The sequence below is a fragment of the Pan paniscus genome, chromosome 5 (genome assembly GCF_029289425.2).
Source record: "Pan paniscus chromosome 5, NHGRI_mPanPan1-v2.0_pri, whole genome shotgun sequence".
In the NCBI taxonomy this organism is placed as follows: Eukaryota; Metazoa; Chordata; class Mammalia; order Primates; family Hominidae; genus Pan; species Pan paniscus.
The window spans coordinates 119,567,831-119,588,772 of NC_073254.2; the positions used below are offsets into that span (position 1 = coordinate 119,567,831).

The window sequence follows — 20,942 nt, forward strand, 5'->3', positions numbered from 1 at the left end:
AACATTGCTCCAGCGAGGTCGTATGGGAGGGCGTTTATATTGGTAGTGGTGCTTGACTGAGCAATACATGAAAGCCAATTTCGCGACTCAGAGGAGCGAGCAAGATGGCCACTCCCTGCCGGCGAGAGTCGTAATGCCGAGCCCAGCCTTGCGAGTTACATTTGTGACCCGCTACAGAGCAGCGCTCGGCGCTTCATGAAACAGCCACCTAGAACTATAACGTGTTAGAACTATAAAAATACCACCCCTCATTTTACCGATGAGCCAGCAGAAGCCAGAGAAATGAAGGTGGTTACCGGAGGCGTTGGGTCTAGAACTCAAAGCAGTCCCTTCTTTTCGCTTTGCATGCTGCCTCTCCAGCACCAACTTTTATCTGTGGATGCAGCTACAGGGACCCAGCATTAACACAGCTTACCCCCAGCCCCACCTACCTATTTTAACTGTTGGTAAGTCCTCTGTAGTTTAAGATGTGCTTTTCTATGCAAATTTTTTTTCTTTTCTCCTTTTTTTTCTTTCTTTCTTTCTTAAGAAACAGAGTCTGGCTCTGTCGCCCAGGCTGGAATGCAGTGCTGCAATCACAGCTCACTGCAGCTTGAAACTCCTTGGCTCAAGCGATCCTCCCCTCAGTCTGCAAGTAGCTAGGACTACAGGCGGAGGCCATCAGGCCCAGCTGATTTTGTTTGTTTTGTTTTTGTAGAGATGGGGTTTTAGCTATGTTTCTCAGGCTGGTCTCTAACTCCTGGCCTCAAGTGATCCTCCTGCCTCGGCCTCCCACAGTGTTGGAATTACAGGTGTGAGCTACTGCTCCTGGCCACAGAGTGTTTCCTTTCACCTTTATTCAAGAATCATTTGGTGGGGCGCGGTGGCTCTTGCCTGTAATCCTAGCACCGGGAGGCTGAGCTTTTTGAGCTCAGAAGTTCAAGACCAGCCTGGCCAACATGGCAAAACCCTGTCTGTAGAAAAAATTAGCTGCTCTTGGTGGCACACACCTGTAGTCCCAGCTACTTGGAGGGCTGAGGCAGGAGGATCACTTGAGCCCAGGAGGTCGAGACTGCAGTGAGCCAAGATCACATCACTGCACTCCAGCCCAGGTGACAAAGTGAGACCCTGTCTTTTAAAAAAAGAATCATTTATTGAGCTCTGGGACTGGCGTGGTGGCTCACGCCTATAATCTCAGCATTTTGGGAGGCCAAGGCAGGAGGACTGCTTGAGCCCAGGGGTTCGAGACCAGCCTGGGCAACATAGTGATACCCCCATCTCTACTAAAAAAGAAAAAAAAAAAAAAACCCCAGCATGGTAGCACACACATGTAGTCCCGGCTACCGGTGAGGCTGAGGTGGGAGGACTTGCTTAAGTCTGGGAGGTCTAGGATACAGTGAGTCATTATTGCACCACTGCACTCCAGCCTGGGCCACAGAGCAAGACTTTGTCTCAAACATGAAAAATCAATCATTTATTGAGCTCCTAAACTGCCGGGCTTCCTGCTGGGGATATGGCCTCTGCAGCTCAGTTCACCCATTTCTAGGGAAGGCAGACACAAGTAATCACCACACACAGCCCAGTCAAGTGACACTGCAATGGAAAAGAACAACTGACTCTGAGTTCTAGAAAATATTAGAAAAAGGTATCTTTTTCATTTAAATTATGCTGTAATACAAAAATCAGCCAAGCGCTTGTAGTCCCAGCTACTAAGGAGGCTTAGGTGGAAGGATTACTTGAGCCTGGGAGATCATGCCACTGCACTTCAGTCTGGTCGCCAGAGCGAGACCGTGTCTCAAAATAAATAAATATACATATAAAATTACGCTAGTGGTTGGGCACAGTGGCTGACGCCTGTAATCCCAGCACTTTGGGAGGCCAAGGTGGGTGGATCACCTTATGTCAGGAGTTTGAGACCAGCCTGGCCAACATGGTGAAACTCTGCCTCTACTAAAAATATAAAAATTAGCCAGGCGTGGTAGCACATGCCTGTAATCCCAGTTACTCAGGAGGCTGAGGCAGGAGAATTGCTTGAACCTGGGAGGCGGAGGTTGCAGTGAGCCAAGATTGCACTATTGTACCCCAGCCTGGGTGACAGAACAAGACTCCATCTCAAAAAAAAAAAAAATTATGCTAGTATTAAATGATTCTATCCTCATATGAAAACAAAACACAACATATGGCTCCTTTATATATCCTCCCCTTCCCACTCTTCTCCCCAGATATGGCTTGATACACATCCTTCTAAACACTTGTCTATGAATATACATAAATAAAAGTACATAAAAATACTGTATATACAAATGTGATCTGTGCATACTTTTCTGCAATTTTTTCTCAGGTATTCAGAAGCCTTCCATGGCGGCACATGTAACTCTCTTAACTGCTGCATATATTCCACCATTTCACCAGTCACCTATTGATGAACATTTTGATTTCCAATTTTTTTGCTATTATAAAGTTGTTCAGTAATTATCATTGTACATACCACTTTGTGTATTTCTACAAATATTTTACTAAAATAGATATCTAGATGCAAAATTGTTAGATTAAAGGGGAGGTGGCAAGGGACATTTAACTGGAGAGTAAGAGTGTTCCACGGAGAGATGAGGGAGAAAGCTATTTCTTTCAGAATGGGCAGTATGTATAAATCACAAAGGAAAGGCAGAAATAGATATTGATTGATTGCACTGTATATACATTACCTTACTGAAAGCTCATAGGTTTAAATGATAATAATATTCCTATTTTACAAATAAGAAACTAAGTCCTACAAATTTTAAGTAATTTCTGTAGGGTTACAGGGATAAGTGGGTAAGCCAGAATGTGACTCTAGGTTTATCTGACTCTAAAATCCCTTCTCTTTTTATTATAAAACTGTATTTAGAGCACACATATACTTTTTTTTTTTTTTTTTTGAGATGGAGTCTTGCTCTGTTGCCCAGGCTGGAGGGCAGTGGCGCAATCTCCGTTCACTGCAACCTCTGCCTCGTGGGTTCAAGTGATTCTCCTGTCTCAGCCTCCTGAGTAGCTGGGATTACAGGCACGTGCCACCACGCCCAGCTAATTTTTGTATTTTTAGTAGAGGCGGGAGTTTCACCATGTTGGTCAGGCTGGTCTCGAACTCCTGACCTTGTGATCCGCCCGCCTCGGCCTCCCAAAGTTCTGGGATTACAGGCATGAGCCACTGTGCCCAGCCAGGAGCACACATATACTTTTGATGTAGCTGGAGGATAGAGCAATTGGGGCCTAAGAGGAGAAATGAAGGGAGGAGTGGGTTTGGTAAACTGTGCTGGTAAGGGGTTGTTGAAAGGCATTAAGGAACATACTAAGGAGCTTGGATTCTATCCTGTGATGTAATGCTGCAGTGACATCCAGGTGATGTTAGGTTTACTAATGTGGAAACCACAAAACTGGAGGTTATTCAAAGGTTAGGCTGAAAAGGTAAAAATCAGGTGCAGTCTGTATTACTCTTGAAAATCCCTCTAGAGAACCACACATCATCTCTCAGTAAATCCCAAATAGCCAGTTTTTCTTCAATATAGGAACAGATTAGTGTTTCTTTGAGCACAAGATGAAGTGGTTGATTTGCCAGTGGAGCACATGCTGTACATAAAAACACACACTATTGGCTTTAAATAATTAGTATGCAATAGAGGCTCATATCATGAGAGGCTTGGGGGCAGCTGAGCCTCATCAAACAAATAGGCTTACTTCAGGCTTTTGCTCACTGAGTGTTCACTGGTTCTAGTGTTCACTGGTTATTTCCCCCATCCTCCACCTCCCAATAGGAATATAATTGAATTATAGAAAGTTAAATATCAGTTAGATGACTACAAGAAAAACATAACTATTTGATCCAGTTAAAGAAGTTACTTGCTGTCACTGTCTTTCACAGTGGCTAAGAGCCAGAATCTTGAGTTTAACATAAATTATAAAATTACTATAGTTTTCTAGTTCCTAACAATGAGAAGCAGTAATGAGCATTAATTCAGCCTGCTGGCTCTTTATATTCTGGGAATTCAGAAAACAGCTAGCTGGATGAGAAACAGTTTGATTCCAGGTTAAGATCTAATGTTGTAGACACAGTGAATCAACTTTTCAAATCTGAAGGGGGTGAGGAAACCTATATTTTTATTTTTAAGTTTTGTTTATTGTGGTAAAATATGTATAAAATGTGATTTTAACTATTTTGAATGTACAATTCAGTAGCATTAATTATATTCGCAGTGTTGTGCAACCATCAACACTTTTTATTTCAGTACAAAAATTTTCATCACCCCAAACAAAAACTCCCCATTCCTCCTCCCTCCAACTCCTGACAACCTCTAACCTACTTTCTATGAATTTGCCTGTTCTATATATTTCATATAAATGGAATCATATAATATTTGTCCTTTGCGTCTGGCTTATTTCACTCAGCATGTTTTCAAGGTGTATCCATATTGTAGCACGTGTCAGTACTTCATTTTTATGACTAATATTCCATTGTATGTATACATCACATTTTATTTATCCATAATCTGTTGATGAACACTTGGGTTGTTTCCACCTTTTGGTTATTGTGAATAAATATAAGCATTAGTGTACAAGTATTTGTTTGAGCCCCTGTTTTCATTTGAGCATATACATGGGAGTGGAACAGCTGGAAACCTGTTCGTTTAAACCTTTATAGCTATTTGTCCATTTTTATGTTACTTTCCTAGCCATGAAAATGACAGATGAAAATAGAAAAGTGTGGCTGGTCTGAAGGTAGTGAGTTACCTCAATTGATTGTCCAGTCAGTTACAGATCGAACTTGTTCTACTCTTTCCCTCCTTCTCACTACTGCACTTGACTAGTCTTAAAAAAAAAAAAAAAGAAATAAAAGAGTGTCTGTTTTTCATAAGAAGATACGCTTTTTTTGCAACTTACTTTTGGCTTTTCTTAACTACTTAATACATGGAACTGCTGTTTATTTCTTTTGGCCTATGAGCCCTGCAAAAAATTACCAAGGCATTAAGAGCATTGTAAACCCAGAAAGTTTGGGAACCTTAGGTTTATACATAATGTTCAACAACTAGTTTTTTAAATTCAATACTATTTTGGACAACTTACATTAAATAATGCATATCCCATTGTATAAATGTACCACTTATAACAGTTGCCTTATTGATGAACTTTCAGCTTATTGTAGTTTTCTAATGTTACAAAGAATGCTACCCACAAACATAATTGCATATATATACATCTGTATTAACTCATACTAAGATTTCTGTAGGATAGATTCCTAAAACTAAAATTGTGAGGTAAAAAGGATATACATACTTAAAATGTTATTACAGCTAAATTTCCCTTCAAAAGTTTGTGACATTGTACACTACCAGCAATGTATGAAAGTACCCATTTCCTCTTTCCCTCACCAATATTTGATATTATAAATTCTTTTAATTTTTACAAACCTGACAAAATAACAAAATTTTGTTTATATCTTGTATTTCCTTAATTAGTAGTGAGATTGGGCACCTTTTCACATTTTATTGGCTATTTATATTTCTCCTGTCAATCCACGTTCATATATTTTGACCATTTTTCTATGGGGATTTTTTTCTTTTTCGTAGTTATTTGTATGAACTCTATTTTATTAACACTAATCTTTTGTTTTTTTTCTATGTTACAAGAATTTTCTTCCTACCTGTTACTTGTATTCAAAATGTTCATTGTTCTTTTTCCATATATAACTTTAGCATTTTTATGAGATCAAACCTTTATGATTTCTGGTTTTTGTCATGTTTAGAATGGCCTTCCTATCCTAAGACTTAAATTATCTACTCATGTTTTCTATGAGTACTTTTAAGATATTAGATTTTAGGGCCGGGCGCTGTGGCTCACGCCTGTAATCCCAGCACTTTGGGAGGCCCAGGTGGGCGGATCACAAGGTCAGGAGATCAAGACCATCCTGGCTAACACGATGAAATCCCGTCTCTACTAAAAATACATAAAATTAGCCGGGTGTGGTGGCGGGCGCCTGTAGTCCCAGCTACTCGGGAGGCTGAGGCAGGAGAATGGCGTGAACCCGGGAGGCACAGCTTGCAGTGAGCCGAGACTGCGCCATTGCGCTCCAGCCTGAGCGACAGAGCGAGACTCCATCTCAAAAAAAAAAAAAATTAGATTTTAGGTTTATATTTGGAATTTATTTAAGCATAAGGGATGGGGTAACAGCCTGCTTAGTGTTTTCTCCTACTTAGTTGGCCTGTTTATTAAATATAATGTCATTTTCTTATTAATTTGCAATGTCACTGTTAGCAGATACTAAATTCTCATATAAAGTATATTGTAAGTCTCTTTTCTGGACTTAGACTTTTAAACCTTTTCTTATGCCAGCTCTACACTACTTAAATCAATTTTACTATATTTAATACTTTAAACAAAATTTGAAGCATACCTGTATAATTTACCTTTTTTCCTTTTTTTTTTTTTCTTTTGAGACAAAGTCTCACTCTGTCACTTAGGCTGGTGGAGTGCAGTGGTGCCATCACAGCCTTACTGCAGCCTCCACCTCGTGGGCTCAAACGATCATCCTGCCTCAGCTTCCCTAGTAGCTGGGACTACAGGCAGGTGCCATCATATCTGGCTAATTTTTAAAAAAACCTTTAGTAGAGATGGAGTCTCACTGTGTTGCCCAGGCTGTCTCCAACTCCTGGACTCAGGTGATCCTCCCACCTCAGCCTCCCAAAGTATTGTGATTACAGGCGTGAGCCACTGCACCTGGCCTTATTTACCTTTCTTATAGTGGTCATTTTGTTGTGAAATATGAACATTATTAATTTTTTTGTTATTTTAAAAATCTTTTGGATATTCTTTTTAAAAAAATAATTTTAGACCTGTAGAAAAGTTGCAAAAGTAAAAGTTTCCTTTATGGTTACCAACTTCACATAGTATGAACATTTTACATAGTGCAATTACTGAAATCAGGAAATTAATATTGATATAATACTATTAACTAATCCGCAGCCTTTAATCTTTCTTGACATTGACACTTTTAAAAAGGGTACTAGTTACTTTGTAGATTTTTTGTCTGAGGTTTTCTTCTAATTAGATTCAGGACATGAATTTTTTTTGCAAGAATACTAAGGAAGTGATATTGTGCACTCTTCTCAGGGCCTCATATCAGGAGGCATATGTTATCAACATGTCTTATTACTAGTGGAGTTATCTTTGAATAACTAGTTAAAGTAGTATCCTTCAGGTTTCTCCCTTTGTAATTAGTATCTCATGGAAAGATATTACCTCATTTCTCATCACACTTTCACTCACTAGATCTATATCCATCAATGGTTTTTATCTGCAACAATTATTACTGGAGTGTTTGCCTAATGGTTTTCTGTTCCCATCATTCCTTCTATATTTATTAGTTGGAAGTTCCCATATAAGGAAGATAATCCCTTCTCCCCATTTATTTATTCAATTATATCCTTAAACCAGTATGGACCCATGGATTTATTTTATTGTATGGGTTCCAATACCATATTATGTTACAATATTATATTACGATACCATATTATGTAACAAAATGTTGGCACTCTGTATCTGCAGGTTCAACACCAGAGGATTCACGTCAACTAGAGAGAAAATATTCAGGAAAAAACCAAAATAACAATACAACAACAACAAAAACCCAAAAATACAGTATAACAATTACTTACATAGCATTTACATTGTACTAAGGATTATAAGTAAATGAGATGATTTAAAGTACACGGGAGATGTGCATAAGTTATATGCAAATGCTATGCCATTATATATAAGGGACTTGAGCATCCACAGACTTTGGTATCCAAGGGAGTACTGGAACCAATCCCCTTCAGATACCAAAAGGCGACTGTATTTAAGAGATAGAAACAGTGTCAGGCCGGGCGCAGTGGCTCACGCCTGTAATCCCAGCACTTTGGGAGGCTAAGGCAGGCGGATCACGAGGTCAAGAGATCGAGACCATCCTGACCAACATGGTGAAACCCCGTCTCTACTAAAAACAGAAAAATTAGCTGGGCATGGTGGCATGCACCTCTAGTCCCAGCTACTCAGGAGGCTGAGGCAGGAGAATTGCTTGAACCCAAGAGGCGGAGGTTGCAGTGAGCCAAGATTGCGCCATTGCATTCCAGCCTGGCGACAGAGCCAGACTCCATCTCAAAAAAAAAAACAAAACAAAAAACAGTGCCATTAAGTACTTACAAGTGTAGTATAAAATGTAAGGTCCCCACATCTAATCTATGGCTTAATATCTTTGCTTGCAAGGGGAAATGAAATTAAAATTTTCTTAATATTGTAACTTGGATTAAGATTTACAGATTATTTCCATAATTCACTTACCAGATGCTGAATGTGTATTTACAAGCTCCCACCAATTAAGGGGCTTGGAAAGAGTAAAATATGGAACTGACACAAGGCCCATATCAAACATTCAGGGCAGCACAGGCTGCATCCTGATGCTCAGTGTCAGGATACATGCATACATGGAAAAACTCCTTTCTCTTCTTTTGAGATGGAGTTTTGCTCTGTTGCCAGGCTGGAGTGCAATGGCACGATCTCAGCTCACTGCAACCTCTGTCCCCTAGGTTCAAGCAATTCTCCTGCCTCAGCCTCCCGAGCAGCTGGGATTACAGGCACCTGCCACCACACCTAATTTTTGTATTTTTAGTGGAGATGGGGTTTCACCACGTTGGTCAGGCTGGTCTTGAACTCCTGACCTCAGGCGATCCACCCGCCTCGGCCTCCCAAAACACTGGGATTACAGGCGTGAGCCACCACACCTGGCCTTTTTTTTTTTTTTTTTTTTGAGACAGGTTCTCACTGTATCCTCCAGGCTGGAGTGCAGTGATGTGATCTTGGTTCACTGCAACCCCACCTCCCGGGCTGAAGAGATCCTCCTACCTCAGCCTCCCAAAGTGCTGGGATTACAGGCATAAGCCACCATGCCTGGCTGAAAAATTCTTTTCTGTACTCTCACAACACTTTTGACATCAGATGTGTGGGTTTTCCACAACCAAGTAATTCTCCAGTTCTCTGTGGACACTAACTGGATGTTCTAAAATTTTATTTTGAACTAACTACCCAGAGTTAGCACAGACCCCACAGCCTAAGGGTTCAGTCCCACAAGACTGCCCCTACCTCCGATGCCAGTCACAAGTCCAGGCCTCCCACTCTTCTGACCAACTAGCTGTAAATCGGGGGTTCTCTTAACCCCTTCCTTGGGTTTGATACTTTGCTAGAACTGCTCGAAGAAGTCAGAGAAACAAATTTATTGATTTATTTGAAAGAATATAATAAAAAATACAGATAAACAGCCAGATGAAGACGTACCTAGTGGGAAGTCTAGAAGGGTCCCATGCACAGGAGCTTCTGTCCCTATGGGGTTGGGGTGTGTTATCCTCCCAGCACTTGAATGTGTTCACCAACCAGAAGCTCTCTGAACCCCATCAGAGATATTTATGGAAACTTCATCATGTAGTCATCAGTTATTAACTGAGTCTCCAGCTGCTCTTACCTCCTGGAGGATGATAATGGGGCTGAGTTCCAAGCTTCTAATCATATTTGGGTCTTTCTGGTGACCAGCCCCCATCCTGAAGCTATCCATGAACCCACCAAGAGTCACTTCATTAGAACAAAAGAATCTATCACCCAGGAAATTCCAAGGGATTTGGGAGCTCTGTGTCAGGAAGTGGAGTAAAAAATGAAATTCATTAAAACAAAAGATGCTCCTAGCACCCCCCTGACCCCCATCACTCAGGAAATTATAAGGGTTTTAGGAGCTTTTGTATCAGGAACCAGGAGCAGAGACCAAATATGTATTTATTATGTCACTGTGCAAAATACATACCTAGAATACATAGTTTATTAAAGCAAAAAAATTAACTATAGTTAACTGACTGGAACCAGGGGGAAATTCTTTTAACCTATTCTTTCCAGCTGTTAATAGTGATATCACTTTGAAGTTGCCTAAATTGTTTATTTTTTCCAGGTTTGACGTCAATAAAGGGAAACCACCACAATTTTTATACTGCTATTTCTAAAGATGTCACTTATAAGGAACTTAAAAACCTGTTGAATTCTAAAAATATTATGTTAATTGATGTTAGAGAGATATGGGAAATTCTGGAGTATCAGAAAATCCCTGAGTCTATCAATGTACCATGTAAGTGACATGTGTCTTAAATTAATTTATTAAAAAACATATAATTTACTATATCTAAAATCTAACTGAAATTCTTAACATTTTCTTTCAGTGGATGAAGTCCGTGAAGCTCTACAGATGAATCCAAGAGACTTCAAAGAGAAGTACAATGAAGTAAAACCATCCAAATCTGACAGCTAGTGTTTTCTTATTTAGCCGGAGTGAGAAGCAAGGCGGCCCTGGACACAGCAATATCTCTGGGCTTTCACAGGTGTGTAGATGAATGAAAAAATGGATTGATAAATGTATAATCCAATGTTTCATATATATTACATTTTTATATGTCTATTTAAGAATTTCTTGTAATTACTGTCAGTAAAGGCAGGATAGCAAAACTAAGAGCCTCTTTTCATCTTACTCAAAAGCAACAGTCTTTTACATAGGTGTAGAGTCTAAATTGTACGGTGAATAGCCATTTAATTATTTATCTCTAAATTTGTCAATCTTCTGTTATAAAATACAGAAAATGTTTATAGCGGCCAGGCATGGTGGCTCACGCCTGTAATCCCAGCACTTTGGGAGGCCGAGGCAGGTGGATCACGAGGTCAGGAGATCAAGACCATCCTGGCCAACATGGTGAAACCCTGTCACTACTAAAAATACAAAAATTAGCTGGGCATGGTGGCACACTCCTGTAGTCCCAGCTACCTGGAAGGCTAAGGCAGGAGAATTGCTTGAACCTGGGAAGCGGAGGTTGCAGTGAGCCAAGATCGCACCACTGCACTCCAATCTGGCAACAGAGTGAGACTCCATCTCAAAAAAAAAAAATGTTTATAGCACTATTTGATGTATGTTTTCAGTGCTCAACACTATGCCAGAGGATGGAAAGAATGGGTAACCTGTGAATTTTCAGAGAAGAAACAAGGAAATTGAATTTTTGGAATACAAGTTGGCTCTTTCCTTGTGTACATGCAGCCTAGGATAGTGGAATGAGCAAAATATTAAAAATCTAGTCCTGGCATCACTGGTTATGGTAAGGGGATTTTTGTATAAGTCAATTAGTTGTTGAATCATTTTCTCATCTGTAAATTGAAAATGGCACTCTCCCCTGAGATAACGCATGTTACTTGCCATGGAAATATAAGGGTCGGGATTCTATGAATTAATTTTTAAGTAGCTTAGTATCATTCAATAGTATTCTAAAATACCAGGTTACTTATACTACCTATTCATGTATGACATTTGTGTTAGTATACCTTCTATTCATCAAAAGGGCTATGAGCTAGACCTGCAGATTAACACGCAGATGTGGCCTTAAAAAAAAAATCAATTAATCTGGGATCCAGAGAAGCAGGTGAAATTTGAACAATGAAAATACATTAACAGCTTCTAAAGATTTATAGCAGTATTATGACCAGCATGGTAGTGATGAAATTTGCAATTTAAAAAATTAAATTTAAAAATTAAATGAGCCACCAGTTGTGGTGGCTCATGCCTATAATCCCAGCACTTTGGGAGGCCAAGGAGGGTGGATCATGAGGTCAGGAGATCAAGACCATCCTGGCCAACATGGTGAAACCACCCCCCGTCTCTACTAAAATACAAAAAAATCAGCCAGGCATGGTGGCGGGTGCCTGTAGTCCCAGCTACTTGGGAGGCTGAAGCAGGAGAATCACTTGAATCCGGGAGGTGGAGGTTTCAGTGAGCCAAGATTGCATCACTGCACTCCAGCCTGGTGACAGTGTGAGACTCTGTCTCGCACACACACACACACACAATAAATAAATAAAATAAAAATTATGATTAGTATGGGGATAATCAGAACAGTGGTTGCTGTTCTAGAGGGAAGAAGATTAACTGGAAAAGGCAAGGAGGGTGGCTCAGGCCTGTAATCCCAGAACTTTGGGATGCCTAGGCAGGCAGATCGCTTGAGCTCAGGAGTTCAAGACCAACCCGGGCAACATGGTGAAACCCAGTCTCTACAAAAAAAATACAAAAAATTAGCCAGGCATGGTGGCACGTGCCTGTGGTCCCAGCCACTTGGGGGGCTAAAGCAGGAGGATCACTTAAACACTGGAAGATCACACCACTGCACTCCAGCCTGGGTGACAGAGTGAGACCCTGTCTCAGAACAACAACAACAACAAAATTGAAAAACAAACAAAAAAGGCAAGGAGACAACTTTCTAGGGTGATGGAAATGTTCTGTATCTTGACTGAGGTATTGGTACATAGGTATATACATTTGTCAAAACACATTGAACACTTAAATGTACATTTTTGGTAAGTGATTATACCTCAGTTTAAAAATAATGAAAACAGAAATGCCTAAATGTAAATGACTCCCACTAGCATGGGTATATTCCTTTGGAATGTTAAGTCCTACACTTAATTAGTGTGCTAATGCACTGGTGGCAAAATAAACCTGTTTTCTCTTGTCTGTGCCTCTTTAGACCCATGTATTTTTAGACTCACTCATGCAGTCATTCTTGTAGTACCTATAAGGACAATGTCAGAAATATATATATTTCTGTCAGTGTGTATGTGTGTGTATATATACACATGTGTATATATACACATATACACATATACATATGTACATATATACATATAGGCATATATACATATAGGCATATATACATATATACATATGTGTATGCATACACATGTATGCACACATGTATGCACACATGTATGCACATGTATGCACACATGTATACACATACACACACATATGAAGGCAAGGAGAGAACTTTCTAGGGTGATGGAAATGTTCTGTATCTTGACTGAGGTCAAGATATATATATATATACACACACACACACACACACACACACACACACACACACATATATAAGAGCCATAATCTCAGGGAGAAGGAAAGTTGTAGACAATGAACCAACATTGAAGTACTGGGCCCATCAAGGAATAGGATTGTGGGTAAATACATCAGGCTTTTAGTCGGAATCCTGAAAAGGCTATGCCCTAGAAGTAGAGTTGAACCAGAAATTCACAACCCCCACAAGAACTCAAAACAAGCTTTGAATCAACTAAATCCCTGAATGAATTAAGGTGATCTTCCTAATATCTTAAGGGCCTACCAGAAGTAAATCCTCTCTAGATTAAGATACCATTATCTAGCTAGAACAGAGGTTGGCAATAATCAATCTTTTAGTCTTGTGGCCAATTAGGTTTCTGTTGCAACTGCTCAACTCTGCTGTTGCAGCAGAAAAGCAGCCACAGACAATACATAATGTGACTATTCCAGTAACTCTACTTATGGCCACTTAGGTTTGAATTTTATGTTTCATGTGTTGCCAAATATTATTCCTCATTTGATTATTTTTCAATCATTTAAACATACAGCAAACATTCTTAAAGCCAGACAAAAACAGGTAGCAGGTCAGATTTGGTCCATGGGGCATAATTTGTAGATCCTTGAGCTAGAGCCACAAATTTTCCTTACAATATTTCACATACAATTTCACCTTACAATTTTCACATACAATTTCAGGTATTCTATCAAAAATTAATAGGCACGGCAGTCAATAGGACCTTATGATTGAGAAATAATGGAAAAACAAGACAAGAGAAACAAATCCACAGAAGATCTACAGATTGGAGTTTTCAGACACAGATTTTAAAATAACTGTGATTAATATATTCAGTAACTTAGATAACAAAATTACAGTAACTGAAATTAAACACCCAATAGAAGGTAGGTAGGTTTAATGGCCAATTAGACACACCTGATGACAGGATTAGTGAAAATGGAAAAATCAGAGGTACATGTATTAACATGGATGACTCTTACAATGTTGAGGGAAAAAAGCAAATTACAGAAACATATACTGTATAGTTTTTTTTGTTGTTTTTTTTGTTTTGTTTGTTTGTTTTTTAAGACAAGCTTTTTCACTGTTACCCAGGCTGAAATGCAGTGGCAAGATCACAGCTCATTGCAACCTATACCTCCTGGGCTGAAGCAATCCTCCCACCTCAGCCTCCAGAATAGCTGGGACTACAGGCACGCACCACCACACCTGGATAGTTTTTTCACTTTCTGTAGAGACAGGGTCTCGCTATGTTGCCCAGGTTAGTCTCGAACTCCTAGCCGCAACTGATCCTACTGCTTCTGCCTCCCAAAGCACTGGAATTACAGGCATGAGACACCATGCCTGGCCAGTATAGTTTTTAAACATACAAAATAACATATTATTATGTAGGCATATGGACATATATAGTGTAAGTATAAATAAATTATAAAAATATCTACTTCTGAATGGTTTCCAATGGGGGAAGGGAGAGGAACACAATAGGCTTTAACAGTATTGTTGACAATTTTATTTAATATGTTTGGTAGGTAAGCACTTATTTTTACCTTTTGTATGCATGGGACAGGAACTGTTGTCCCCACTTGGCTACACTTGAACAAGACTATATACCTTTGGATTCCTGGTACCCTTTTTTTTTTTTTTTTAAGAAAAAAACTTGATAATGTATTCTATTTACCCAAATAAACAAAGGGTTAATAAATTAGAATAATGTATCTTCTATATTAGATCAAACTTAGAAAGACAATTTTAGTTGTCATTCTGATACAAAGATTTAACAAATTTTATGTGTGTATATATATATATATGGGGTTTTTTTTTTCTTTTTTTGAGACGGAGTCTCACTCTACTGCCCAGGCTGAAGTGCAGTGGCATGATCTTGGCTCACTGCAAGCTCCACCTCCTGAGTTCACGCCACTCTCCTGCCTCAGCCTCCCGAGTAGCTGGGATTACAGGCACCCGCCACCATGCCTAGATAATTTTTTTTGTATTTTTAGTAGAGACGGGGTTTCACCGTGTTAGCCAGGATAGTCACGATCTCCTGACCTTGTGATCTGCCCACCTCAGCCTCCCAAAGTGCTGGGATTACAGGCGTGAGCCACCACACCCAGCCTTTTTTTTTTTTTTTTTTTTTATGAGACAGGGTCTTGCTCTTTCTCCCAGGGTGGAGTGCGGTGGTGCTATCTCCGCTCACTGCAACCTCTGCTTCTGGACAAATTATACTTTTTAAACTGCACTGACTTATACAACAATTTTTTTTTTTTTTTAAGACAGGGTCTCACTTTGTCTCCTGGCTGGAGTGCAGTGGCATGATCACAGCTCACTGCAGCTTGACTTCCTGGGAAGCTCACCTGAGTAGCTAGGACAACAGGCACATACCACCACAGCCAGCTAATTTTTCTATTTTTTGTAGAAGTGGGGTTTCACCATGTTTCCCAGGCTGGTCTCAAACTCCTGGGTTCAAGCAATCACCCTGCCTTGGCCTCCCAAAGTGTTGGGACTACAGACGTGAGCCACAGCACCTGGCCTTATGCCAACAAAACTCTTATGAGTAAAACCATTATTAAGGTCTGTAGTATCAGAGACCTCAAAATGTAAATATACAGCATATGATTTACTACATCATTTAATAAATGTCTGTTTATTTCAGTAATGGGAGAATATCACTTTTACTTTGATAATACAAGGGTAGATCAAAAGTTTCAGATATGTATGAGAAAAGCCAGATTATATTTTTAAATGCTATATGTACTCTACATCTCTCTCATAATGGAATAGGAGAAAGATGTCCTGAAAAAACTGGCAACAGTGGATAGCCTCAGAGTTCTAAACGAATCAAAATATCTCAGGTTTCTTTCATTCACATCATTCTTCTGTGCTTATGATCTCAGTGGGGTTTCTTGGATTCTGAGATAATGTGCCCTTTTGCTATCTAGAATGTGTATGCCATAGAAATACTGGATAGAGGTAGGATCAGCAGCTAATCTATGAGAAATTTTGTATGATTAGACACAAAAAATTGAATGCTTATCCTACCGTCCAGTAAAAAATATTTTTCGGTGCCCCCAAAAATAGCAATTTATTAATGGAAAAATATAATTTTATCACTACCACTTTTTAATGCTACAAGTTTCTCCAGGAGCAAAGGATAAGAAGAAAAAGAGAAATTTTAATAAGTTATTATTATTATTATTTTTGAGACAGTCTTGCTCTGTTGCCCAGGCTGGAGTGCAGTGGCTCCATCTCAGCTCACTGCAACCTCCGCCTCCCGGGTTCAAACAGTTCTCCTGCCTCAGCCTCCCAAGTAGCTGGGAATACAGGTGCACACTGCCACAACTGGTTAATTTTTTTTTTTTTTTTTTTTGAGGTGAAGTTTCGTTCTTGTTGCCCAGGCTGGAGTGCAATGGCGCGATCTCAGCTCACCACAACCTCCGCCTCCCGGGTTCAAGCAGTTCTCCTGACTCACCCTCCCGAGTAACTGGGATTACAGGCACCTGCCACCACGCCTGGCTAATTTTGTATTTTTAGTAGAGACGGGGTTTCTCCATGTTGGCCAGGCTGGTCTCGAACTCCTGAGCTCAGGCAGTCCGCCCACCTCGGCCTCCCAAAGTGCTGGGATTATAGGCGTGAGCCACCACACCCGGCCAATAAGGTATTATAGTGGCAGAATGTGGTTGAAGTGAATCCAAATAAGGATAATAATAGTTCCTACTTCACAGTAAAGTTTTGAAGATTAAATCAGATAACATGTCAAATATTTAATACTTTGCTGCTATTCTTACTGTGTGAATATGTACAATATGATACCTGTTTGTAGGCAGCTGATATTTTGTGTTACTGTTTGCATTAATTTAACATTAATGGGTAAAGATGGCAGGTGAAAACTCCTAAACATCTGGGGGCCGAAATGGCAGTGGACTCCTTACTGAAAACAAGGAGATAAAGTGAAACTCTGCATACTGAACAATGAGCTAGCTTCTTGCCTTATTTCGTCTCTGAGAACTGACAGCTCAGCTCCTACTACCTGAGATAGATTTCTCTCCAGAAAAATTGACCCATTCTGAAGAAAAACCTTTAAAAAACAATGCTGGGGGTGTGAGGCTAAGGAAAATGTTTTGCTGTTCCCTTACCTATAATGAAGCTCACTACTGAAAAGTCCTACCCATGTACACAGAGATGTTCCAGTTAGCTTTCTCTGTGTCTCTCAAATATGAAGGATCCTGAGATAATTACGGCCAAGCTTCTAACTTGAAAGACTATGACCAAACCAAACAGCAAAAAGGAACTTAAAGGAAATACAGGTTTAATAGCCCTTATCTGAAACAGCTGGGACCAGAAGTGTCTCAAATTTTGAAATATCTGCCTATACATAATGAGATAGCTTGGGGATGGGACCCAAGTCTAAACAAAATTCATTTATATTTCATGTACACTTAATACAAATAGCCTGGAGTTAATTTTGTACAGTATTTTGAAATAATTGTGTGCATGAAACAAAGTTTTGACCCATCTCATAAAATCAGATAGGGAATTTTCTACTTGTGGCATCATGTTGGCACTCAAGTTTCAGATTTTGGAGCATTTTGGATTTCAGATTTTCAGATTATGGATGCTCAACCTGTAGTGTTAATGCAGGGAACAAAGAAAATTTTAAAACAACCAAAAAACCTAAGTTAATATCCTTAGAATTTTGAGAAGCCATTGCACTCTCCAGAACAAGGTACTACTTAAAAGACTTGGATTACCAGCTAAGTACAGTGGCTTATGCCTGTAATCCCAGGGCTTTGGGAGGTCGAGGTAGGAGGATCACTTGAGGCCAGGAGTTTGAGACCAGCCTGGAAAACACAGTGAGACCCCTATTTCCACAAAAAATTTAAAAATTAGCTGTGTACCCATAGTCCTAACTATTCAGGACACTGAAGTGGAGGATTGCTTGAACTCAGGAGTTCAAGGTTATAGTGAGCTGTGATCATGCCACTGCACTACAACCTGGGTGAGAGAGGGAGACCTTATCTATGGTGAAAGAAAAAGACTTGGATTCCCCATATCTCTTAAATGCAAGAGAAAACAAAGGGAAGTCCCAATATGATCAATTCTATTACAACAACTGTGTTATTTGGACAGTAGTCAGTCCTGACTGAAGGCCGTAGAACTCGAAGAAGAAGTCTCCCTGTGATTTGGAGAATAAAAAATGACAAACGATTCTGATGATCAATTAATAGAAGATACAAATGAAGTTGAACAAATTACAACCAAGGCAATTACTACTTCCAGAAATACAAAAATATTATAAAAGAAAGAGAATGTAATCATGGTATGCTATAGAAGACAATATTATCTATGTACATTTATATATTCGATATGAATTTAACAAAAATTATACAATTAAGTGATGATGGGAGTAGAAGTCCCAGTGTAAGATCAGGTTGGGGAAGGAGAATAGGGGGAGAAGTATGAAAAGCAAAGTCCTCATCTTCCATAGCAGAGAGTTAGATAATATTTATAATTAAAAAGAAAAAATGAGGGGAGTGTAAGCGGAGGAGGCAATATGGTAATATATTTGGAGATTAGATGCCCAGGTTTTAAAAAATGCTTTATTTTTTAATAAACAGATACAGAGTCTCGCTTTGTTGCCCAGGCTGGTCTTGAATGCCTGGCCTCAATCCTCTTGCCTCAGCCTCCCAAAGTGCTGGGATTATAGGTGTGAGCCACCACGTCTGATCAAATGCCCAGATACTAAGAATCAGAATCTAATCCAAGCTCTGTCAGTTACTTAATCTGTGACTGGGTAAATTACTTAATATTTCTGCTCCAGAGTTTCATCATTTTTAAAATGATTGTTCTAAGAATTTACTTCATAAATGCAGAGAGCTTAGAACATAATTGGCACATTTTTAATAAGTGTTCAAATAAATGTTATAATTAAAACCTTGTCACTTGGAAATGAAGTAAACAGCAGAGAAGTGACTAAAAGTTGAAAGTGGCTGCCTCTGGAGAATGGGAATGAGAGGTAGGGAGAATGGGACAGGGGTCTAACATTTTCTCTATAATGTCTTACAGCAACACTGTCCAATAGAATTTTTTTTTTTTTTTTGAGACAGAGTCTCATTCTATTATCCAGGCTGCCCAGGCTAGAGTGCGGTGGCATGATCTCAGCTCACCACAGCCTCTGCCTCCCAGGTTCAAGCAATTCTCCTGCCTCAGCCTCCTGAGTAGCTGGGATTACAGGCACCGGCCACCAAGCCTGGCTAATTTTTTTAATTTTTTAGTAGAGATGGGGGTTCACCATGTTGGCCAGGCTGATCTTGAACTCCTGACCTCAGGTGATCCACCCGCCTCGGCCTCCCAAAGTGCTGGGATTGCAGGCGTGAGCCACTGCACCTGGCCCAATATAATTTTAATGCAAACCATTACATGATTTTAAATCTTACACTTAAAAAATTTAAAAAGAAAGTGAAATTAATTTTAATGTTTTATTTAATCCTATGTATCCAAAATATTAAAAATATGTAATCATTATAAACAAATTAGAGATTTTATATTATTTTGTTTTGTACTATTTGAAACCCAACATATATTTTTACATTTACAGCACATCTCAATTCACACTAGCCACGTTTTAAGTGTTCAATAACCACATGTGGCTAGTAGCTATCATACTGGACAACTATGGTAATATTTGATTTTTAAAAACAATACATATCATCAATGGCTGCTATTAAATCATAGAGAAACCCAGCCACTTTATGTCTCCTGATTAAAGACCACTACTTAATTTGTACAGTGGTCTACTAAAAAAAAAAAAAAAAAAAAAAACAGACAGAAAAAAAGGAAGCAAGCAAACAAGCAAGCCTGAATCTGATCAAGCCTGTAGATTCAATTACCAATTTACAGAAAATATAGAGGAGAAAATAACACATTAAATGGCATGTCAAGGACGCAATCAGCAAAATCCAGATGGTGAGAGACTCTTAGTAGACAAGCAAACCAAAAACAGGAATTTTAAAAATGTGACTGAGAAGGAATTCATGAATTTAAAAAGACATGGCTGGGTGCAGTGGCGCACGCCCGTAATCTCAGCACTTTGGGAGCCTGAAGTGGACAGATCACTTAGGTCAGGAGTTCCTGACCAGCCTGGCTAACATGGCGAAGCCCTGTCTCTAATAAAAATACAAAAAATTAGCCAGGTGTGGTGGCATGCGCCTATAGACACAGCTACTCTGGAGGCTGAGGCTGGAGAATCACTCGAACCCAGGAGGCAGAGGTTGCAGTGAACAAGTTGCGCCACTGCACTCCTGCCTGGGCGACAGAGTGAGACTCCATCTAAAAAAAATAAAATAAAATAAAATAATAAAAAGACAAAAGATTTGTCAATAAATTGTAATGTGTGATCCTTATTTAGATCCTGACTAGAACTCTAACAGTTTTTATACTTGTGAAATAACTGAAAATCTGATATTATTTTTACTAATTCTTTTTGAGGCACAATAATACTTTTAGTTTTTTTAAAGAGCTATTATTTCTTAGGAATATATGCTGAAATATTTATGGATAAAATTATATGATATCTAGGATTTGCTTCAAAATAAGATGGGGGATGGCAACTTATGGAAAGTGGGTGGGAGTTTAGATGAAATGAAATTGGCCATAAATTGATAACTACTGAAGCTAGATGATAGGTACATGGAGGTTCCTTACTTTACTCCTGTATATGTTGTTTTAAATCTTCCACAATAAGAGACTGAAAACAAAACTATGAGGCATGGTATTAATTTTAAAAATAAACACTTAAAGACTATAGGTCTTACCTAAGCCCAACATTAATTCCTTCAGACCTGAGGAGAGCTTTTTTTCTTATTAAGCTCAGGAAACCTATATATGTCATCAGTCTGACTTTACACATAGTCTCCCTTTCCAGCTCATTTGATACGCTCCATCAGAAATAAATTTTCTATTATTTAAAATCTGTTTATAATGATTTGA

At 39.2% G+C, this 20,942-nt stretch overlaps 1 protein-coding gene across 8 annotated transcripts in view; it reads left to right on the forward strand.

Annotated features, from left to right (window-relative positions):
- The window catches only part of TSTD3 (thiosulfate sulfurtransferase like domain containing 3), a 69,539-nt gene that overhangs the window by 4,043 nt on the left and 44,554 nt on the right, over nt 1-20,942 (forward strand). Inside the window, exons 2-5 of one of the 8 annotated variants that reach the window (XM_063605415.1) lie at nt 361-446; nt 9,977-10,150; nt 10,242-10,400; nt 15,230-19,412. In XM_063605415.1, coding sequence (XP_063461485.1) covers nt 380-446; nt 9,977-10,150; nt 10,242-10,330 — 330 coding nt within the window. In that variant the 5' untranslated portion in view covers nt 361-379 and the 3' untranslated portion in view covers nt 10,331-10,400; nt 15,230-19,412. Of the gene's footprint in view, nt 1-360; nt 447-9,976; nt 10,151-10,241; nt 10,401-14,054; nt 14,434-15,229; nt 19,413-20,942 lie in introns of those variants that run through there. The other 7 variants (XM_063605417.1, XM_063605414.1, XR_008625733.2 and 4 more) reach the window with 7 other exon arrangements.